The sequence below is a fragment of the Ranitomeya variabilis genome, chromosome 4 (genome assembly GCF_051348905.1).
Source record: "Ranitomeya variabilis isolate aRanVar5 chromosome 4, aRanVar5.hap1, whole genome shotgun sequence".
In the NCBI taxonomy this organism is placed as follows: Eukaryota; Metazoa; Chordata; class Amphibia; order Anura; family Dendrobatidae; genus Ranitomeya; species Ranitomeya variabilis.
In genome coordinates, this window is record NC_135235.1 from 173,240,554 (window position 1) to 173,265,008 (window position 24,455).

The following is a 24,455-nucleotide window of genomic DNA, read 5'->3' on the forward strand; positions in this document are numbered from 1 at the left end:
TGAAGTTTGACGACCTTGCGGCAATCTGAGGAGTCCATTCTCCCTGGTAATATGTCCTTTCTATATGACCGCCCCATCTGAATTGACTGGCGTCTGTGGTAACCGTAACACAGGGATCGAGGATCCATGGAACTCCCTCTTTTAGGTTTTCCGGTGTGGTCCACCAGGTTAGGGATCTCTTTACTGGCGGAGACACAATCATCTTCTTGTCTAGGGAACTCTGTTTCCTGTTCCAAGATTTCAAAATCTCTCTCTGTAATCCCCGCGAGTGGAATTGGCTCCATTTCATACAGGGTATGCATGCCGTCATAAAGCCCAGAATCCTCATTGCCTCTCTAAGGCTACGTTCACATTTGCGGTCAGCGCCGCAGCGTCGGGCGCCGCAGCATCGCCGCATGCGTCATGCGCCCCTATATTTAACATGGGGGCGCATGGACATGCGTTGTGCTGCGTTTTGCGCCGCAAGCGTTGGACGCAAGAAACGCATCAAGTTGCATTTTTTTTGCGTCCAACTTTCGGCCAAAAAGGACGCATGCGGCGCAAAACGCAGCGTTTTAGCGTGCGTTTTGCCGCGTTTTTGTTTGCGTTGTGCGCTGCAGCACCGACGCTGCGGCGCACAACGCAAATGTGAACGTAGCCTTATGGAGGGGGTACTCCTCCTGAATTGATGTATGTGCCTGATCAAGGCCTCCTGTCTGTCTTCTGGTAAAAAAGATGTTCTGACATTGGAGTCTAATATGACCCCCCAAAAATTTCATTCTGGAATTTGGGACCAGGCAAGATTTATTCCAATTCACAATCCACCCCAGATCCTGTAGGATGGAAAGTGTGAAGCTGCAGTCTATTCTGAGAAGTTTCTCTTATCTCGCCATTATCAGAAAGTCGTCCAGATATGGCACTATCGTCACATTCTGGTTCCTTAGATAGGCCACAACTTCTGACATTAGTTTAGTGAATATCCTGGGCGCCGAAGCAAGCCCGATGAGGAGACATTTGAACTGGAAGTGATACATTCTTCCATTGTTCATTAGGGCAAATCTCAGAAATTTTTGGTAGGCAGTATGTATTGAGACATGGTAGTATGCATTGCTTAGATCTAAGGTGCACATCACCATGTCCTTGTCTATGAAAGGCGTTGTGGACTTTATAGATTCCATCCTGAATCTTTTGTACCGGACCCACCTGTTTAGGGGTTTTAAATTTATGACCGTTCGGGAGTCCCCTGACGGTTTTTTTATTGAAAATAAGTGGGAGTAATGGCCCTTGCCTCTTTCTGAGATGGGTACTGGGATTATTGCGTCTAACTTTATCAACTCCTGGATGTTTGTCCACATAGAGGAGTCTGAGAGCGGATAGGGTCGGGTTACAACAAATCTTTCTGGGGGACTGCTGGAGAACTCTAGCTTGTACCCCTGAGTAATTACCTGCAGAATCCAAGGATTTTGGGATACTTTCTGCCAACCCCCTAGAAATTTTTGTAACCGACCACCCACCTTGATGTCATTTATTTGGCTTTCCTGCACCTGCACTTGGGAAGATGGAGTCTATACCCTTTCCACCCTTGAGATAAGACCACCTCCCAGTCTTCCCTTTCACCCTGTACTGTCTTCTGACTAGGTCGGGATCTACGAAAGGGCTGGTACTTTTTTGCATTTTCCTCAGGGAACCCCTTCTTTTTATCTGAGGCTTTTTCTAGGATGTCATCTAGAATAGGCCCAAATACTTTATTCCCTGAGAATGGGATTCCGCACAATTTATTTTTTGATTGGATATCCCCCGACCAGGTCTTTAGCCAGATAGCTCTTCTGGCCGCGTTGGATAAGGACTCGCTTCTGGCAGCGAAGCGTACAGATTCTGCAGAAGCGTCTGCCATAAAGCCTGTTGCAAGCTTAAGTAACGGTAGGGATTTGAGAATAACATCTCTGGAAGTCTTAGCTTTGAGATGTTCCTCCAAATCATCTATCCATAGATGCATTGATCGGGCTACCGATGTTGCAGCTATATTGGCCCGTATTATTGCTGCAGAGGATTCCCAAGTTCTCCTGAGCAGTCCATCTGCTTTGCGATCCATAGGACCCTTTAATGCGGAGGAGTCCTCAAATGGAATTGAGGTCTTCTTCGCCACTTTTGCCAACGGAACATCAATCTTGGGAACTTCATCCCACACTTTAATGTCCTCTGGATTATAAGGCAAACGGAGTCTGAAATCTCTGGGTACTACTAGTCTCTTCTCCGCTTCCTGCCATTCTTCTATAATCATGGAACGGATGTGATTGTTGACTGGAAAAACCTTTGTCACCTGGGCATGTAATCCGCCAAACATTTCATCCTGGATCGAGGTCTCCTCTGGCGTGTCCTGTAACTGCATGGTGTTACGAACTGCATAAAGCAGCTCATCTGTATCTGCCGCCGAGAAGAGATATCTCTTCCCTCTGCCCAATGATCCGTCTCTTTCCTCCTGGTCTGAATCCTCCGAAATCTCTCCTTCGGAAGAGGGACTAGACTCTCTTGGCCTTTTCCGTGATGTCTGTGGTTCCGACTGGCTTGTCTGGGGAAGATTCAAGCTTGAGATGAATGCCTGAATCTCTTGATGAATCATTGTCCTCATACTGGTTAATAATGCAGTCTGTTCATCACCCACAATTTTAGTTGTGCACGACTTGCATAGTGGCTTCCGCCAATTTTCCGGAAATTTAGCAGCACATATCGGGCATTTATTTTTCCCTGATTTTTTCCTTTCGGACGTGGGGATAGGAGGCTCTGCTTAGGATAGATAGAAATACATAGATACACCTTGTAGATAGGGACGTAGGGGGAGGGGTGAGCATTGTGGTATGGCTTAGTATAGCCTACTCACGTGCCCCTGAAGCTGGTCAGTCCCCTCAGGTCTGGCAGTTTCCTCCATAGTGAGGACAATTTACCATATAGCCGAGTGCTCCTTGTCAGGATGGCCAGCGGCATAAAGACCCCCATAAGGCCTTTATATAGGTTTTACCTGGTTGATCCTGCCCTCCTTACCGCCGCTGCGGTTTACCGTGCTGCTTTGCCTTGAGGCCGGCGCTGCTGCCGGCGCCATTCTCCCAAGCTGCCGCCATCGCTGCCGCAACCGGAAGTGACGTGGCCATCTTGCCCGGAAGTGACGCGGCCGCTGGACCCGGAAGCCACTTGGAAGCTGATGGGGAACGCTGCGGCCGCACGCTGGAACCGGCCGCTGCTGGAAGCGGCCGCCGCACTCACCCCCCCGGCAGAAAGCACCCGGTCCGAGAGCCCCCAGAGCGGAGGAGACGGACCCGACCCCAGGAGCAGCGCTGCACTGGGGAGGCTGAGGGACCCCCCATAGCAGGTATCAGCCGCAGATATCTTGCGGCAGGGAAGGGAAAGGCTGGGCCCCCCGATCCCCACCATCTGCACAGCACCGTCGGAGGAAAAGCTTGCCGTTCCTATCCACAGTGGGACAGGAAAAACACTGGTGGGTGGAGTGGGGAGGGTCCTGTTAACCGCTTGTTGTTCCTGTCCCACTAAGGGTAAGAAGGACGTCCTCCAATGGTGCTGTCAGATTAGGGAACTGGAAAACAGGTTATACTATACTCACCCCGGGGCGTCCCGGTTCTATTCCGGTCGAATGGGCGTCACGGTCCGGGTCCGGCGCCTCCCATCTTCATACGATGTCGTCCTCTTCTTGTGTTCTTGCCGTGGCTCTGGCGCAGGCGTACTGATTTGCCCTGTTGAGGGCAGAGCAAAGTACTGCAGTGCGCAGGCTTTGCTCTGCCCTAACAGGAAGATAAGAAGAGGACGACATCATATGAAGATGGGAGGCGCCGGATCCGGATCGCGACACCCATCGGATCGGACCGAACCGGGACCGCCTCTGGGTGAGTATAATGTAACCTATTTTTCTTATCTTTCAGAATACATCGGGGCCTTATGTACAGCATTCCAGAATGCTATAGATAAGCCCCTGATACCGGTGGCCTTAGTTTATAGGCCATTTTTGGGGGTGACAGATTCCCTTTAATCAGATTTTATTGGTTATACAAAACAAAATATAACATAAAAACAAATTTTCATTTGGGCCACGCAGGGCCTCATTGCATACAATAACCAGAGAATAATAATACCGCTCTTCTATATCCAAGTTGATCACAGATGCATTTAAGATAATCTATACACTATACTCTTTTCTCTCTCAGGTGTTTTTTTAGTGCTCAGAGTGTCCCTGTCTGGGTTTTCACCACTGGTTAGTTATAGTATCACTTGAGATTGGCCCCTTAAATCTATTTAAATGTGTGCGGATGTATTTATTATTATGCTATGAATAAATGCGGTTGGATCGCTCAAAACGCATCAGTTTTTATGTTCATCTGCATGTGTGATTTTTTCATTTTTTAATGGATCTTCAATAAAACTCTTTTATCCTATGAGCTTTTTTTAAAAAAAGCTGTGTGAACTCACCTGTAGCGCATGTTTAAAATTTGCAATATGATATTTTGTCTTGCAGGTATGCAGAGTTTTATGTTCAAAATTTCCCCATAGAATATCATTAGATGTATAAAATCAGGTAAAAAAGGCATGTTTGTTTTTACTGTGTTTCCGCAGTATCAAACGCACACTAAAAACACATGTAGTCAACTACAACAATAAAGATTAGGCAAAGCCAAATACCAGGAAGGATCAAAAACAAAGCACCAAAGAGAGAAAGACCGCAGTGCCAAAACAATATAAAAAGGCATGAAAAAGATGCACAAAAACTCACCAAATAGTCATAAGAATGTAGCCTAAGGCTGTACGATTACTAGATTAGTTATGCATCCTTTATAAAAGAATATATGCGGCTTATTACTGATAAGATCATAACTTAACAGCTCGATAGAATTGTCTTGAAATTAAGAAAATGTATGCTTTCTATATGGTAAGTTATCCATTTATTCTGATCGATTATAGAAGAAAAAAGTCCACACATCATCTAATTGTTTAGTAAAAAAAACCAAAACTCTGCTACATCTCTGTTGCTGCTCTGCAGTCCTGCGTTTACATGTAGCCAAGGGCAACATCTGCATGGAATTTGTATATTTTCAATGTTTTTCCTGTGAGCTTCCGATCAAGCTCCAAAAACATTACTAGTCTTATAATGTATCCAAAATAACTAACGTAATGTTGTGTAAACCACTGGGGACAGAGATTGAGAAAAATGGTGAAATTCTCTGCACAGTGCTGCAGAATATTTTGGTGTTAGGGAACAAGATAAAAATGAATAATAACCTCTGCACATCAATGTATTTGTACATTGAGAATAAAAAAAAAAAAATAAAAAAAAAAACACTTTCACGTGCACATATACAAATATCCATCCCCACACAGTCATGGTAACCAGAATAAAAATATCCAATGTGTGCATAGCTGACTGCAATGAGAGACCAGAAACATGATGTACAATGGAAATGTACAAATCTAAAAAGAACACCTACCTTTCCATAAGCAGTTTTGAAGGATAAAGCGATTTGCTGCCTTTGCTTATTTGACCGGCTCCCCAGACATTCAATAATGGCCTTTTCATCAGTTCCTGACAGAACATACAAATTGTTATTTTATTTAATGTTTATCTGGAGCCCAAAGTGAGAAAAATAATCAGCAGCAGATTATAAATGGCAAGAAGCTTACTGACATTTATGTTTTTCATGATAAATGTTCTAGGTAACAATTTACCTGTAGCTTAACTTCAATGCTTGTGGTGTACTATATAGATTTCCTTACACCAACAGCACAAGCAAAGGCTCTTTTTCAATTGAGATGCGTACAGCATCAGACACACCAGTGTGCACACCTCTGGTATGGTAGATTGCAAAGCAGTCAATATGGTTCAGTCCTGTGCGCTACATATGGCACCAAAACACCCACAGTGGAGAATTCAGCATGAGATAGGCCATTCTATGCAGATTCTATTACTGCATGGTCTAATATATATGCCACAATTCATAACGGCTGATTGAAGAAGTAATTTATCATTTCCAGTTTTGAAGATTTAGGATGCCAACATTTATAGATTTGGTACAAAAAATAGTAGGGTAAAAACAATATCAACTGCATTAGAAAATCTTCTTTTGCAATTCCTTACCAAATCCTTTCATGGCCTTTCTGAGAACTTCAGCATCTCTAAGTGGATCAAAGTTTGGTGCATCTGTGATAGTGCCTCGATTCTAGATAGAAAACAAGTGAATGCTGAAACAAGCAGTGCAATCTTCATACTGTGCATTCTGAGCATGTAGGGTTTTATGTAAAGCATTCACAAATTAAAATCAAAAAGGTTCATCCTCCATAAAAGAACTCTTTTCAATACTCAATTTTGGCTTTACTAGAAAAAGACTGCAAATCATCATATGGCATTACCTTCATATAAGGAATATTGGGTGTCACTGATGGTTGCGTTGGATACTGTGGCATAGAGGGGTTTACTGCTGGAGCTTGAGGATAGCCTGGCGTTGGTTGCTGGCCAGGGAACGTCATTGGAGGCTGTCCTGGTCCTGGCATTGGCGGCTGTCCTGGTGTTGGAAGTGGTTGTCCTGGAAGCTGACCTGGGTATCCTGCATTATACCCCGGCATCCCTGGTTGAGGTCCACCATCTGGAGCAGGATACGTACCATAACCAGGCACTTGAGGTTGTTGTGGTGCCCCAAAGCCAGGTGCAGGTGGATAACCACCACCTGAAGGTGGATACTCACCACCTGCTGGTGGATAACCACCACCTGCTGGTGGATAACCACCACCTGCTGGTGGATACATTCCTTGGGCAGGGTTCATTCCTCCAAATGGGTAGCCTGATCCTGGCTGTGACAAACAGAATACGTTTAATCAAAACAATGTAAGATACCTAGAAGTTCTACAACTCCTGTATATGCAGAAGTTTTTCTCTATATTCTTTATCACAACACGCCTCAATCAAGACAAAACAGTAGCACAAATCTGACAGCAAACTATTTGCTAAATGGAATCTGTCAGCAGGGTTTTTGCTACCCCATCTGAGAGCAGTGTGATGTAGGGACAGACTCCCTGATTCCAGCAATGTGTCTCTTACTGAGCTGCTTGTGGTAGTTTTCATAAAATCACCGTTTTCAGAGTAGCAGATCACTTGAGGACTAGTAAGCTGCTGCCAGGTAGTCCTCCATATTCATGAGCTGTGTATAACCCCGCCTCACCACTGATTGGCAGCTGTCTATGTACATTGTACATGAGAAGAAAGCTGCCTATCGGGGGTATGGCGGGGTTAAACAGAGAACTGCTAGCATAGTAATTACATTTCAGAACTGGATCCTTTATTAGTTACTGTGGGTTGACATTTCTGTGTTTTGGGTTAGATTGTATTCTGCAGATTTGAAGAGGTTGACACCGTTTAACAAACTTCTGCCCACACTCTCAGTTATGTGTAAAAATACAAATTATGCTTTACTTCCTCCCAGGATCCAGCACTGTTGCCACTGCCACCCCTGTCTCTGTTTGACTGCAGCGGTGAAATCATGTCAACAGCACTGCAGCCATTACTGGCCTCAAGAGGGTGCTGCTGTCTAGATCGGCAAAGAAAAGGATTTCATTCATTGTCAGTGGCAGCAGTGTGTACATCATATCACTTCTGCTGCCAAACACCAGAGACTAGGGCAGCAGTGGACACACAGCATTGGACCTACCCAGTGAGGGTAAGTGAAGCACAGTTTGTCAATTCGGCCTATGGGTAGAAGTCTACTGATTGTTGCCTCCACAAACAATACTTGTTTATACTCAAATACCTTTTTGATCTTTAAATAGGTATTCTCCAATTCACTATTATAGGAATTACAGAAACAGCAGAGCACAGCCTTTATGGCTGTCCCCACAAAGCAGGCCTCCACTGGCCAAAACATATAGACAAGTATTCCCATCTCATACATGAATTCCTAAGATGGGAATATACTTTAATGGCAGGTTTCCGTTAAAGGATAATATTAACTCATTTATTGTTCCAATTGCAGAGAGTACTCACCATATATTGCTGTGGATTGTACTGCTGAGAGAAGCCTGCTTGCATATCCAATCCAATGGGAGGTGGGTTACTGGGTGCACCCCATGGGTTACTGCCTGTAGTGGAAAAACAAGCAAAACAAACAATATATATACCCAAGAATAAAACACACAGGTGCTTCTCACAAAATTAGAATATCAAAAAGTTATTTTATTTCAGTTCTTAAATACAAAAAGAGTGCATATTATTTGCAGTCATTACAAACAGAGTGATCTACTTCAAGTGTTGATTTCTGTTAATGTTGATGATTATGGCTTACAGCCAATGAAAACCCAAAAGTCATTATCTCAGTAAATTAGAATATTTTATAACACCAGCATGGAAAATGATTTTAAAATCCCAAATGTTGGCCTACTGAAATGTATGTTCAGTAAATGCACTCAATACTTGGTCGGGGCTCCTTTGCATCAATTACTGCATCAATGAGACGTGGCATGGAAGTGATCAGCTTGTGGCACTGCTGAGGTGTTATGGAAGCTCAGGTTGCTTTGATAGCAGCCTTCGGTTCGTCTGCATTGTTGGATCTGGTGTCTCATTTTCCTCTTGACAATACCCCATAGATTCTCTATGGGGTTAAGGTCAGGTGAGTTTGCTGGCCAATCAAGCACAGTGATACTGTTGTTTTTAAGCCAGGTATTGGTATTTTTGGCAGTGTGGACAGGTGTCAAGTCCTTGCTGGAGAATGAAATTTCCATCTCAAAAAAGCTTGTTGGCAGAGGGAAGCATGAAATGCTCTAAAATTTCCTGGTAAATGGCTGCGCTGACTTTGGTCTTGATAAAACACAGTGGACCTACAGCAGCAGATGACATGGCTCCCCAAACCACCACTGATTGTGGAAACTTAACACTAGATCTCAAGCAGCTTGGATTTTGTGCCTCTCCGTTCTTCCTCCAGACTCTGGAACTATGATTTCTAAATGAAATGCAAAGTTTACTTTCATCTGAAAACAACACCTTGGACCACTGAGCAACAGTCCAGTTCTTTTTCTCCTTGGCCCAGGTAAGAAGCTTCTGGCGTTGTCTATTGGTCACGAGTGGCTTGACACAAGGAATGCGACACTTGTAGCCCATGTCATGGATACATCTGTGTGTGGTGGCTCTTGAATCAATGACTCCAGCAGCAGTCTACTCCTTATGAATCTCACCCAAATTTTTGAGCAGCCTTTTCTTAACAATCCTTTCAAGACTACGTTGATCCAGGTTCATTGTGCACCTTTTTCTACCACACATTTCCCTTCCACTCAACTTTTCATTAATATGCTTGGATACAGCACTCTGAACAGCCAGCTTCTTTAGCAATGACCATTCTGTGGAATGTGTCAATGACAGTCTTCTGGACATCTGTCAAGTCAGCAGTCTTCCCCATGATTATGGAGCCTACTGAAACAGACTAAGCAGAGGCCTAGCTTGGGTTTTAGTTAAGGGTGGGGGGGCAAAACTTCTGAGTGGGCCCCTAACCAGGTAACCTTGATTACAACTCGGTGACGCACCCTAATAGTGGAGGAGAACCTCAGCAGATGACGGCGCCATTACTGAAGATAATCTCTATTTCAAGACCAACATAGATATTACTGCCATATGGTTAGTGGTAGATACCAGCCCTACAGAACATATAAAAGACAGCACTGCACAGTTACAGATAATGACTTACCGCTGACGTCCTTTCTGATGGAATCGTTCACTTTTACCGTCTTCTCCATCTGGCCCAGACCGACTTGACAACTTCTTCCAGCAACGACTCACCTGCAGAGAATACAACAAAGACACGTTTCACGTCTCATACTCCAGCCCCATCACCATCTATTCCCAACCTGCAAACTCCTCAACCCCAATACTGAGCCGCTGCTGCCCTTTTGTGACCCTATTACTGCACCTGATATCCCAATACTGACCCGCTGCTGCCCTATGTGACCCTATTACTGCCCGACATCCCAATACTGAGCCGCTGCTGCTGTATGTGTTCCTATTACTGCACCTGCTGTGTAATGCTCTGTGCCCTCTAAATTCTAGAGCACCCCTCTATAATATAGTAATGTCGGGTGCAAGTGCCCTAGAAAACAATGCCCACGTTTTGCCCCCCAGAAAGTAATATTAGCCTGTGTGCCCCTTTAATAGTCACAGTAACCTGAGTTCTCCTATAAGTGCCCACTTCACATTGAATAATGTCCCGAATCTGCCCCCCTATACAGCTTCCCTATACAAAGTATGATGCTCTCTTATACATACCATGATGCCTCCTCACTGTAATGCACCCCCACACAGTATACTGACTCCTCAGTAGCCCCCAAACTATATGCTGGCCCCTTCACTGTAATCCCCACACTGTACGATGGCCCACTAGATGGCCTCCATATAGTATAATGCACCAGATAGTCCTCAATATAGTATAATGCACTCCCCATAGGTAGACTATATAGCACAAGGCAGCACCCCATAGGCAGACTCTGTAGTATAAGACAGCACCCCTGTAGGTAGACACTGTAGTACAAGATATCACCCCATAGGCAGACTCTAGTATAAGGCAGCACCCCATAGGCAGACCCTGTAATAAAAGACAGCACCCCATAGGCAGACCCTGTAGTATAAAGCAGGACCCCATAGGCAGACTCTGTAGTAAAAGGCAGCACCCCATAAGCAGACCCTGTAGTATAAGGCAGCATCTCATAGACAGACACTGTAATAAAAGGCAGCACCCCATAGGCAGACCCTGAGGCAGCACCCCATAGGCAGACCCTGTAGTATAAGGCAGCAGCACCCCATAGGCAGACCCTGTAGTATAAGGCAGCACCCCATAGGCAGACCCTGTAGTATAAGGCAGCAGCACCCCATAGGCAGACCCTGTAGTATAAGGCAGCACCCCATAGGCAGATCCTGTAGTATAAGGCAGCACCCCCATAGGCAAATCCTGTAGTATAAGACAGTACCTCCATAGGCAGACCCTGTAGTATAAGACAGTACCCCCATAGGCAGACCCTGTACTATAAGGCAGCCCCCATAAAAAAAACAAATACTCACCTCTCGTCCTCCTTGTTCCAGCGGTGCTCCGAGATCCCGCTCATCTCCTGACAGCGGGCGCCAGGTGGTGACGTCACCGCCTCCACTGTCAGTGACATCAGAAACTGACAGGGGGGTGATGGGAGGAGCGCTGCACGCTCCTTCCCTCATCGATGCGGTCAGCTGTATCAGCTAAATGCCGATACAGCTGATCTTGCGGTGATGGGGAGGGGGCCCCCTGCTGGCACCGGGCCCCCCCGCCTGCTCAGGGGCCCCATAGCGGCCAGGCGGCAGAGTAGGGAGACCAATTCTCCCTGCTCAGCCACAGAATGTAACTGTATCGGCACGCTACAGTGGCGTAGCTCCGGGCCCGGGGCACTCGCACCCTCTGCCCCCCGGTAGCTAATCTACTGAGACTAAGGGACCTTTTTAAATGCTTAGGAAGCCTTTGCAGGTGTTTTTTTGTTAATTATCCTAATTTACTGAGATAATGACTTTTGGGTTTTCATTGGCTGTAAGCCATAATCATCAACATTAACGGAAATAAACACTTGAAATAGATCACTCTGTTTGTAATGATTCTTTATAATATATGAGCTTAACTTTTCGTATTGAAGAACTGAAAAATTAACTTTTTGATGATATTCTTATTTTTTGAGAAGCACCTGCAGCTTTTTGTGTGTGGATAAAAATAAAACTGGAAGATTTACCACAATCAGATATTCTAAAGCAATATCTGAAATCATCCAAATATCCACTATGTAAAAAGCAAAACTGAGGCCTCCCTTAAAGAGGATACAAATGAAACAAAAAAAAAATCAAAACTTTCTGAATTATATAAATGGGAGAATACGATTCTTTACCCCATTTAGAGACATGGAGCAATGTGAGTAAAATGATGCAATGAAAAACTGGTAATGCCATTCATTTTGTCATATAACGTAGTAGACAGTGCGTGTATAAAAGGTAAGGTTTGAATTTCTTACCTGTAGGAACTGGAGGAAACCCGCCCATCTGAGGATAACCGGGATAACTCATTGTTTATTCTGATAGTCTACACCTAAAAATGAGAGGTAGTGCAACAGTCATATTGCAGTTACTTCTGATTGGAGAAATCCATACAGTTGCCACCAATGGAGCCCCATTCAGATAAATAGATCTGATTTTCAGTTGCTGGAATTTCTACAACATTTCTGCTGCCCTCTGTGACAATCTACTAAGCTTAAGTTCACACTGGCCGTTTTTGCTGCATTTTTTTCTGCAGCAAAACCTGATTCCTTGGCAGGAAAGAAGCTACGGCAAAAATGAATGTTTTGGTGCGTTTTGATGCGTTTTTGGGGCTAACTTGTGTCTCTTTGTGCATGCTAATAAAGTTGAGTGCCCCCAGACAAAAAAAAACAAACAAAAAAAAAACTACTTCCTGTAGACCCATACCTCTAGATCCTTTGAAAAGCCGGCAATTCAGCAGCCGCATACAGTAAAATCACAGCAGGACCCAACAGGATAGCATATAGATTACATACAGTATATACACATAGAATAGATACATATACAGATGTCTGTGACATATACAATTAGTACAGTGTGTGTGCAGCTTACTGTACATGTATTTATTAAAAAAAAATTCTGAAAAAACGGCGTGGGCTCCCGTGTAATATTTTTAATCAGCAGAGGGAAAGCCGACTGCTGGGGGCAGATGTTTATAGCCTTGGAAGGGGTAATACTCATGGAGCTTCCCAGGCTATTAATATCAGCTCACAGCTGTATACTTGGCCTTTACTAGCTATTAAAACGGGGGACTCCCCAAAAATAATGATGTAGGATCCCCCCATAATTAATAACCAGCAAAGGCTATCAGACAGCAGTGGGCTGATATTAATAGCCTAGGAAGAGGCCATGAATATTTTCCCCCCCCCAGGCTAAAACCCATCAGCTCTCAGCTGCCCCAGAAAAGGCACATCTACAAGATGTGTGGGGTAATAGTTGGGGTGGTTGATGTCACCTTTGTATTGTCAGGTGACATCAAGCCCAGAGATTAGTAATGGAGAGGCATCAATAAGACACCCCCATTACTAACCCCATAGTCATATTGTATAAAAACACTCACATAATAAAGTCTTTTAATTGAAAGAATGACAGACTCCTTTAATAAATCTTAATTATACCATACTTACAGCATCGCCCATTCCAGTGATGACATTGTCCCCTGCAAGAGAATTAAAGGGAATCTGTCATCCCCAAAATCGAAGGTGAGCTAAGCCCACCGGCATCAGGGGCTTATCTACAGCATTCTGTAATGCTGTAGATAAGCCGCCGATGTAACCTGAAAGGTGAGAAAAAGAGGTTAGATTATTTTCACCTGGGCGGGCGGTCCGATCCGATCGGCGTCGTGGTCCGGGGCCTCCCATCTTCATAGGATGACGTCCTCTTCTTGTCTTCACGCTGCGGCTCTGGCGCAGGTGTACTTTGTCTGCCCTGTTGAGGGCAGAGCAAAGTACTGCAGTGCGCAGGCGCTGGGCCTCTCTGACCTTTCCCAACGCCTGCGCACTGCAGTACTTTGCTCTGCCCTCAACAGGGCAGACAAAGTACGCCTGCGCCGGAGCCGCAGCGTGAAGACAAGAAGAGGACGTCATTGTAAGGAGATGGGAGGACCCGGACAGCGACGTCCATCAGACCTGACAGCAGCGGGATGAGTATAATTTAACCTCTTTTTCTCATCTTTCAGGATACATCGGGGGCTTATCTACAGCATTACAGAATGCTGTAGATAAGCCCCTTATGCCGGTGTGCTTAGCTCACCATTGATTTTGGGGGTGACCGGTTCCCTTTAAAATAAAAAACCACAACCTCTCTGTCGAGGAGATACAGTTTTCAACCTGGACGGTGCCAAGATGCAACCTTCTAGGCTGAGAACCACTGAGGAATGAACTGTTGCGAGTGCAGCGACTAGTGGTAAGATTATCAAGGTTACCACGGGTCACTGAGGCTGCGTTCCCAGCTGGGCTGAACTGCTGTGACCTTGGTGAGTTCCCAGCTAGCACAGTGAGAAAGTCGCATGGTGCAGAGGCAAGTTCACGGGGAGAATTTCCCTGCAGTGAATTTGAACTGTCGTGCACTCGCCTCTGTACCATGCGACTTTCTCACAATGCTAGCAGAGATCTCACCAATGTCACCGCAGTTCAGCCCTGCTGGGAATGCAGCCTCAGTGACCGACAGTAAGGGCTCATTTCCACATGCGAGAGACAAAATGGTCCGATTAACGGACCGAAAAAAACGGAGGAAAATCGTGCGATTGTCATGCGAGTGTCATGCGATTTTTTAATCGCAACATCCGTATGACATCCGTATTGCTGTCCGATTTTTACGCACCGGTGTCCTTTGAAAAGCCGGCAAATCAGTGCTGTGTACAGTAAAATCACACTGACAGGTTAGAATAGAGTAGATATATACACATAGAATAGGTATATATACTTATATATATGTCAGCGAGACACCTATATATGTATATTTATATTTAATGCAGCGCAAGATAGCATTAAATCCACTAATTCAATTGCCGGCTTTTCATTTCTCCTTCCCAAACCCGACAGGATATGAGACATGGTTTACATACAGTAAACCATCTCATATCCCCCTTTTTTTGCATATTCCACACTACTAATGTTAGTAGTGTGTATGTGCAAAATTTCGGCGCTGTAGCTATTAAATTTAAGGGTTAAATCGCGGAAAAAATTGTCGTGGGCTCCCGCGCAATTTTCTCCGCCAGAGTAGTAAAGCCAGTGACTGAGGGCAGATATTAATAGCCAGGAGAGGGTCCATGGTTATTGGCCCCCCTGGCTACAAACATCTGCCCCCAGCCACCCCAGAAAAGGCACATCTGGAAGATGCACCTATTCTGGCACTTGGCCACTCTCTTCCCACTCCCGTGTAGCGGTGGGATATGGGGTAATGAAGGGTTAATGCCACCTTGCTATTGTAAGGTGACATTAAGCCAGATTAATAATGGACAGGCGTCAATTATGACACCTATCCATTATTAATCCAATTGTATGAAAGGGTTAAAAAAAAACACACACGATTAAAAAGTATTTTAATGAAATAAACACACAGGTTGTTTTAATATTTTATTGCTCTCTCAATCCATGTGATGACCCTCGCTTGGAAAAATAATAAGCCAACAATATACATACCTTCAGATGACCTGTCACGTCCCACGAGGTAATCCATCTGAAGGGGTTAAAATATTTTACAAGCAGGAGCCCTGCTATAATGCAGCTGTGCTCGTGCTTGTAAGCCCCGGGGAATGAAGGAAATGTAGGTCAATGACCTATAGTTACCTTCAGTCGCGGTGATGCGCCCCCCCCTGCTGGTTGTCCTCATATGACCTCGAGCGTGGGAAAAAGTTCCCAGGCTGCTGTTCATGAGGACATCCACCAGGGGGGGCATCACCGCGACTGAAGGTAACTATAGGTCATTGACCTACATTTCCTTCATTCCCCGGGGCTTACAAGCACGAGCACAGCTGCATTAGCAGGGCTCCTGCTTGAAAAATATTTTAACCCCTTCAGATGGATTACCTCGTGGGACGTGACAGGTCATCTGAAGGTATGTATATTGTTGGTTTGTTATTTTTCCAAGCGAGGGTCATCACATGGATTGAGAGAGCAATAAAATATTAAAACAACCTGTGTCTTTATTTCATTAAAATACTTTTTAATCATGTGTGTGTGTTTTTTTAAGCCTTTCATACAATTGGATTAATAATGGATAGGTGTCATAATTGACGCCTCTCCATTATTAACCTGGCTTAATGTCACCTTACAATAGCAAGGTGGCATTAACCCTTCATTACTCCATATCCCACCGCTACATGGGAGTGGGAAGAGAGTGGCCAAGTGCCAGAATAGGCGCATCTTCCAGATGTGCCTTTTCTGGGGTGGCTGGGGGCAGATGTTTGTAGCCAGGGGGGGGCCAATAACCATGGACCCTCTCCTGGCTATTAATATCTGCCCTCAGTCACTGGCTTTACTACTCTGGCGGAGAAAATTGCGCGGGAGCCCACGCCAATTTTTTCCGCGATTTAACCCTTAAATTTAATAGCTACAGCGCCGAAATTTTGCACATACACACTACTAACATTAGTAGTGTGGAATATGCAAAAAAAAAGGGGGATATGACATGGTTTACTGTATGTAAACCATGTCTCATATCCTGTCGGGTTTGGGAAGGAGAAATGAAAAGCCGGTAATTGAATTAGCGGCTTTAATGCTATCTTGCGCTGCATTAAATATAAATATACATATATAGGTGTCTCACTGACATATATATATGTATATATACCTATTCTATGTGTATATATCTACTCTATTCTAACCTGTCAGTGTGATTTTACTGTAAACCGCGCTGAATTACCTGCTTTTCAAAGGACACCGGTGCGTAAAAATCGGACAGAACTCGCATGGTGCGAGTGCTGTGCGATTTTTTTCTCGCACCCATTGACTTGCATTGGCGAGTCTCGTCCGAGACTCGCAGCAAATCGCAGCATGCTGCGATTTTTTTCTCAGTCCGATTTCGGCTGAGAAAAAAAAAATCGCAAATGAAAAGACACCTATTGAATAACATTGGTCCGAGTGCAATCCGATTTTTTATCGGATTGCACTCGTCCGTTTTCCTCGCCAGTGGAAATGAGCCCTAACTTCGAGGACGCCACTGCTAGTCACGGACGCTGCGCTCGCAAAAGCTCATTTCCCAGTGGTTCTCAGTCTGGATGGTCACATCTTGGCACCATCCAGGTTAAAAACGAATTCTCCTCCAGACATGGATTACGGCGTGGGACAGAACTTTATTCTGGCTGTGTCTTTATTTACAATGTAACTATAGGACTAGTAATGAATAGGTGTCTTATACACGCCTCTCTATTACTAATCCGTGGGCTTGATGTCGCCAGACAATACAAAGGTGACATCAACCCTACAAATATGAACCTCACTTGCCACCGTTACAGGCAAGTGGGAAGAGCTGGGCAAAGCGCCAGAATTGACGCATCTAATGCGCCTTTTCTGGGCGCCTGCGGGCTGCTATTTCTAGGCTGGGGGGAGCAATATCCATGGCCCCTTACCAGCCTGAGAATACCAACCCCCAGCTATCTGCTTTAGCAAGGCTGGTTGATAAGAAGGGGGGGGGGCATGCCATTTATTCAAATTATTTAAATAATTACAAAAAGATGGCGTAGGGACCCCTCTATTCTTGATAATCAGCCTTGATGAAGCTGACAGCTGAGGGCTGCAGCCCCCAGCTGTGAGTTTTGCCTGGCTGGTTATTAAAAATACAGGGGAACCCATGCAGGTTTTTTTTTATCATTTATTTACAGCACAGGAGCTGGCTGATGAATACTCCCATCTGCCACCGCCTGCTCTCACTGTTATTAGCGGCAGCAGGCGTCGGCTGGTAAACTTTATACCTCACAGCTGCTGGCTCACGCTGTCTTTTGACAGCGTAAGAACTGCGGCTGTCTGACCGGCAGGAATGATTTTACCGCCGATCATAAGCAGTGTTTGCCGCGCCGTCATGCACGTTCGGGCCCCCCATTCAAGTGAATGGGGTTTGGATCCACTGCCCAGTGTCTCTGCTGGATGACAGGCTGTATTGGTCACATCATGCAGCCTGCCAACTAGATGTAGCAGAACTGACTGAGGTCACATCCTGCTTTCCTTGACTTTTCTGCAACAAGTACGCTGCAAAAAAGTCAGCCTGCATTTTTGCAGTGTTTTTTCACTATCCATTCAAGTCAATGGGTGAAAAAACTATGCAAAAACGCTGAAAGAAGTGACATGCTCTATGTAAAAAAAAAAAAATGCAGCAAAGCACAAAATACTGTTACAAAAAGAATGCGTGTGCATGAGATTTCTGAAATCTCATAGGCTTTGCTGGTAGTGCAAAGCAGCTGAAAATTAGCATTAAAAAAAACGCAGCAAACACACCTAGTGTGAACATAGTCTTAAAGTGTATTCCCATCACAGACTTATGGCACAGCCAAAGGCTATGATTAACATGGAGCAATTCTCATTATAAATTCCTATTAAACTGACTGCATTAACTACTGCATAAAGTAGAGAAATCTGTAAAAACCCCAACAGGCTAATATTTCTACATTACTTTGAGATATTCATGACAAGAGCACTCACCCGACTTGGAGGTGACTGACAGCTGGCCATTGTGCCTGCTTATAGAGCGGCTCATCATTCCCTGAAATAAAGGGAAGGACTAGAGATGAGTGGCTGGGGATTCCAGGCCCTGTGTCTGCTAGACGGGAGGTCCGTGAATCTCTAACTTTCTGGCATCCCCAGCATGGCTTTTGGTTAGCCAGTGCTGGTGCGATGTCATCTGTGCATCGCTTTGCATCGGGGAAGCCAGATGGTGAGAGATTCACGGGCCTCCCGTCTAGCTGCCATGTACCGAAGACCTGGATGCTTGACTGGAGTCCTGAAAATCGATCCGCTCATCTCTAGTAGGGAGCAATAATGGGGATCACTCATGAATATAGCAAACTCACAAGTGGCAATGAGAGGAATTCATGAAGTCAGATTTGTTTGTGGTTGCCTTGCTGTTATATGCAAATTATTGTAAGATATTATACTAATGTGTCAAGAAATGTTACTCCACCCTCCTGCTCCAATTTAAAAAAAAAAAAAAAAAAAGAAATCACAAGTCAAATAAAGCTAAAACAGGGAAAATGCTGGGGAGCCTGATCCTTTGCACAAGTTAAAAGTAAAAATAACAGACTTGGTGCAAAACGTATTAAAAATGGAGCACAACTTTTATAAATGTATCTAAATAGTAAATGATAAATTTCCCCTTATAAGGGTATGTGCCCACGTTCAGAAATTGGCAGCGCCTTTGACTCAGCACATGTCCGCTGTGTCCAAAGCGCTGCCCGCTATTGAACGCAGGTGAATCTGCATGTGTTCACTGAACCGCGTGAATTCACCACATGCAATACATTGTATGGGTGACATTTATCTTGCGGAGACTAGTGTCTCCGCAAGATAAATAGACATGCTACGGTCTGGAGAGACGCACTACATATCTGTCTCCGCGTGTGAGCTGTGGGCGTCTCCGGACGCATAGTGGGCATGGGATTTCTTGAAATCCAATAAACTATGCTGTAACATCTGGACACGGCAGGTTGGACGCTGTACAAGTACGCAACACACCCATCCCACAGCATTTACTGATCGTGTGCACCTACCCAAGGCTATGTTTTTTTATGCAAACTTTTACAGTACCAGCAAAGTCTATGAGATTTTAGAAATCTCATGCACACAGCTTGCTTTTTGTGTCCTCAGTATTTTGTGGAAAACCTTGGGTTTTGTAGAATGCAGCATGTCACTTGCTTCAGTATATTTCACCAACTGAAAGCTATGGGTGGTGAAAAAAACCAGGTATCGGTTTTTGCTGTGTTTTTGGTGCCAAAACCCGATGAAGTAGAATATGTTTTCTTAAGCACAAGAGACAACTGTACTATGACATAAGCGCAGGAAAAAAGCAGCAAACACTAAGGAAAACCTGCTTTTTTTTTTTTACAGCAAGTTTCTTACGTGCCGATATTGACAGGTTCAGCAAACGGTCTAATGATTGGGAGAGATGTCAATCATGTATGTCCAATTTCGGACTGCTGATCGCATTGTTTGCTCAGAGATAAGCCGCCACCCAATGTGCCAGCGGCTTTCTTACAGGGAACACAGAAGCTCTCAGCTGAGTGGGCACTCCTGTATATGGGGAGTCGGACAAGATGGCTGTCAGCCGAATGAGTATTGTTCATCCGACATCTAATGTCTAATGTGTATGGCCGGCGTTACTATAGCATATGGGTAGTAGATTACGACAGCTGCAGCTGTTTGTTTCCTACTCACCAGTATCTATTGTGAGCACACTTTCACGCTGTGACTTCGCAGAAACCTAGTAATGCTATATGGATGGTAAGAAGTGAGCATGCTGCATTTACCTAGTGAAGAGAGCGGTCAGAGCACAGCTGTAGATACATACAAGCTTCCTGGAATTGTTGTTCACAACCGACTTGACATTACAGGAGAAGGGCGTACTCCTCACACAGCTATCTCCAAGGCCTGGAGCCTGCGCACCTTACTCACTTAGGGAGTGTTTGCTATGAAAATAGCTCCAGCAGCTGCCAGATATGCTGCAGATCCACCCACACAGTCTTTGCTAACACTTCAGCCTGCCTAGTAACCAGCACTGTGCTACATGCCCTGCTCAATGCACAAGGAATTTATTAGCTGTAGATAACTAGCACCATGGTATTCTCTTACAGGCATTATCACACAATAACCCTGCGAGCTCGTTGGGTTGAATGTCACTCACTATAAGGCCATGTTCACACTTTGCGGCGTCCCTCTGCGGGTTCTCCCGCAGCGGATTTGATAAATCTGCAGGGCAAAACTGCTGCGGTTATCCCTGCAGATTTATCGCGGTTTGTTCCGCGGTTTCCGCTGCGGGTTTCCGCCTATACTATTGATGCTGCATATGCAGCAATATGCAGCATCAATAGTCATGTTAAAAATAATAAAAATTGGTTATACTCACCCTCTGACGTCCGGATCTCCTCGGCGCTGCACCCGGCGGTCCGGTTCCAAAGATGATGTGCGAGAAGGACCCTTCGTGACGTCACGGTCATGTGACCGCGACGTCACGGTCATGTGACCGCGACGTCACCGTAGGTCCTGTTCGCACAGCAACTCTGACTGGCCGGCCGCGTGCAGCGCTGAGAGGTGAGTAGAACATGATTTTTTATTTTTATTCTTTTTTTTTTTACCCCAAATATGGTTCCCAGGGCCTGGAGGAGAGTCTCCTCTCCTCCACCCCGGGTACCACCCGCACATTAGCCGCTTACTTCCCGCAACGTGGGCACAGCCCCATGCGGGAAATAAGCGGTTCAATGCATTCCTATGGGTGCAGAATCGCAGCGATTCTGCACAAAGAAGTGACAAGCTGCGGGTTTTAAACCGCTGCGTTTCTGCGCGGTTTTTCCCGCAGCATGTGCACAGCGGTTTGCGGTTTCCATAGGGTTTACATGTAAATGGAAACGCTATGGAAACTGCTGCGGACCCGCAGCATCAAAATCGCGGCGGTTCCGCGGTAAAACCCGCAAAGTGTGAACCCAGCCTAAGAGCTTTTGAAATGTTTGTTTTTCGTGCTTAAAAAAATGCAGTGTTTTAACTGTACTAGCAAAACTGAGATTTCTGTAATCCCATGCAGCTTTTTTTCTGTGCTTATTTTAACCATCAATGCATTTTTTTTTCAAATCTGCAACACAGCAATTCTTTTGTTTTTATCCCATTCAAATAAATCCATTAATAGCAAATGTGTATTGAACACTGCATTTTCCCTGCCAAAGGATGATTTTTAGTGAAGAAAAATCCATTGCAAATATTTTACTGTGCGCCCATATTCTAAATGGGCACCTACACTACATTATTACACCAGACTATTTTTGTGGCATTAACGAATACCAATCAGTTAATAACCGGATTACACAGATGCACACTGAAGGATAGGTAATAGATCACCCTGGAAGTTGTGATTGTTCTCAGCAGGGTAGGTCTTGATTACTGAACAAAGGTTGATGCTGCCAAGAACAATGATCTTTTGTGCGGCCCAAAAGATCATTTTGATCATTCATTGGGGGCAAATAGTCAACCTGTGTACAGGGCCGGACCGAATATATAGGCGAACTAGGCGGCCGCCTAGGGCGCCGACCCTAAGGGGGCGCCAGAGAAAAAATAGAAAAAATTATAAAAAATCTTTTCAAAAGGCAAAAGGTGTATGGAGCGGAGCTGAATGTGTATGAGGTGTATGGAGCGGAGCCGTGTGTGTATGAGGTGTACGGAGCGGAGCCGTGTGTGTATGAGGTGTACGGAGCGGAGCCGCGTGTGTACGAGGTGCATGGAGCGGAGCGCGTGTGTACGGAGCGCAGCCGCGTGTGTAGGAGTAGCTATGTATGACCATTATACGGTACGAAGTATCATGTGCGGCCAATATACAGTATGGAGCATCATGTGTGGCCATTTTACCGTATGGAGCATCATGTGTGGCCATTATACAGTATGGAGCATCATGTGTGGCCATTATACAGTATGGAGCATCATGTGTGGCCATTATACAGTATGGAGCATCATGTGTGGCCATTATACAGTATGGAGCATCATGTGTGGCCATAATACTGTATGGAGCATCATGTGTGGCCATATTTTTTTGTTTATAATTATTTTTTATGAAAGTGTGATCAGCAGTGCTAAATGGGTGTGGTTGGGACATGGGTGTGGCTAGTTATGAATGGGTGTGGTCAGAGGCGTGGCCTAAAATTTGCCGCGGCGCGCCACAAACTTCGTCCCTCTTTCCCATCTTCAAAAGTTGGGAGGTATGTTAAAAGTAGTAGGGGCGCAACTAAATAGTTTCGCCTAGGGCGCCGTAATCTCTTGGGCCGGCCCTGCCTGTGTAGACTGCATGATTACTCTGAAAAGATAATCTTGCAATGTTGCTGGACCTTAACCCCTTTACCCCCAAGGGTGGTTTGCACGTTCATGACCGGGCCAATTTTTACAATTCTGACCACTGTCCCTTTATGAGGTTATAAACTCTGGAACGCTTCAACGGATGCCGGTGATTCTGACACTGTTTTCTCATGACATATTGTACTTCATGATAGTGGTAACATTTCTTTGATATTACCTGTGTTTATTTGTGAAAAAAACGGAAATTTGGTGAAAATTTAGAAAATTTCGCAATTTTCCAACTTTGAATTTTTATGCAATTAAATCAGAGATATGTCACACAAAATACTTAATAAGTAACATTTCCCACATGTCTACTTTATATCAGCACAATTTTGGAAACATTTTTTTTTTTGTTAGGGAGTTATAAGGGTTAAAAGTTGACCAGAAATTTCTCATTTTTACAACACCATTTTTCTTTTTAGGGACCACATCTCATTTGAAGACATTTTGAGGGGTCTATAGAAAATAACCAAGTGTGACACCATTCTAAAAACTGCACCCCTCAAGGTGCTCAAAACCACATTCAAGAAGTGTATTAACCCTTCAGGTGTTTCACAGGAATTTTTGGAATGTTTAAAAAAAAATGAACATTTAAACTTTTTTTCACAAAAAATTTACTTCAGCTCCAATTTGTTTTATTTTACCAAGGGTAACAGGAGAAAATGGACCACAAAAGTTGTTGTACAATTTGTCCTGAGTACGCCGATACCCCATATGTGGCGGTAAACCACTGTTTGGGCGCATGGCAGAGCTCGGAAGCGAAGGAGCGCCATTTGACTTTTCAATGCAAAATTGACAGGAATTGAGATGGGACACCATGTTGCGTTTGGAGAGCCCCTGATGTGCCTAAACATTAAAACCCCCCACAAGTGACACCATTTTGGAAAGTAGACCCCCTAAGGAACTTATCTAGATGTGTGGTGAGCACTTTGACCCATTAAGTGATTCACAGAAGTTTATAATGCAGAGCCGTAAAAATGAAAAATTATATTTTTTCACAAAAATGATCTTTTCGCCCCCAATTTTTTATTTTCCGAAGGGTAAGAAGAAATTGGACCCCAAAAGTTGTTGTACAATTTGTCCTCAGTATGCTGATACCCCATATGTGGGGGGAACCACCGTTTGAGCGCATGGCAGAGCTCGGAAGGTGCGTCATTTGGGATGCAGACGTAGATGGATTGGTCTGCAGGAGTCACATTGCGTTTGCAGAGCCCCTAATGTACCTAAACAGTAGAAACCCCCCACAAGTGACCCCATATTGGAAACTAGACCCCCCAAGGAACATATCTAGATGTGTTGTGAGAACTTTGAACCCCCCAAGTGTTTCACTACAGTTTATAACGCAGAGCCGTGAAAATAAAAATCTTTTTTTTCCCACAAAAATTATTTTTTAGCCCCCAGATTTGTATTTTCCCAAGGGTAACAGGAGAAATTGGACCACAAAAGTTGTTGTCAAATGTGTCCTGAGTACGCTGATACCCCATATGTATCGGGTAAACCCGTTTGGGCGCACGGGAGAGCTCGGAAGGGAAGGCGCACTGTTTTACTTTTTCAACGCAGAATTGACTGGAATTGAGATCAGACGCCATGTCGTGTTTGGAGAGCCTCTGATGTGCCTAAACAGTGGAAACCCCCCAATTATAACTGAAACCCTAATCCAAACACATCCCTAACCCTAATCCCAACGGTAACCCTAACCACACCCCTAACCCTAATCCCAACCCTATTCCCAACCGTAAATGTAATCCAAACCCTAACCCTAGCCCTAACCCTAACCCTAACCGGAAAATGGAAATAAATAATTTTTTTTAATTTTTTTATATTTCCCTAACTAAGGGGGTGAT

At 44.6% G+C, this 24,455-nt stretch overlaps 1 protein-coding gene across 4 annotated transcripts in view; it reads right to left on the minus strand.

Moving 5' to 3' along the window:
* The window catches only part of ANXA11 (annexin A11), an 88,011-nt gene that overhangs the window by 35,339 nt on the left and 28,217 nt on the right, over nucleotides 1-24,455 (minus strand). Inside the window, exons 2-7 of one of the 4 annotated variants that reach the window (XM_077259393.1) lie at nucleotides 12,028-12,101; nucleotides 8,009-8,103; nucleotides 6,741-6,822; nucleotides 6,385-6,698; nucleotides 6,113-6,194; nucleotides 5,466-5,560 (exon numbers count right to left, since the gene is read on the minus strand). In XM_077259393.1, coding sequence (XP_077115508.1) covers nucleotides 5,466-5,560; nucleotides 6,113-6,194; nucleotides 6,385-6,698; nucleotides 6,741-6,822; nucleotides 8,009-8,103; nucleotides 12,028-12,079 — 720 coding nt within the window. In that variant the 5' untranslated portion in view covers nucleotides 12,080-12,101. Of the gene's footprint in view, nucleotides 1-5,465; nucleotides 5,561-6,112; nucleotides 6,195-6,384; nucleotides 6,823-8,008; nucleotides 8,104-12,027; nucleotides 12,102-18,225; nucleotides 18,282-20,045; nucleotides 20,215-24,455 lie in introns of those variants that run through there. The other 3 variants (XM_077259391.1, XM_077259392.1, XM_077259390.1) reach the window with 3 other exon arrangements.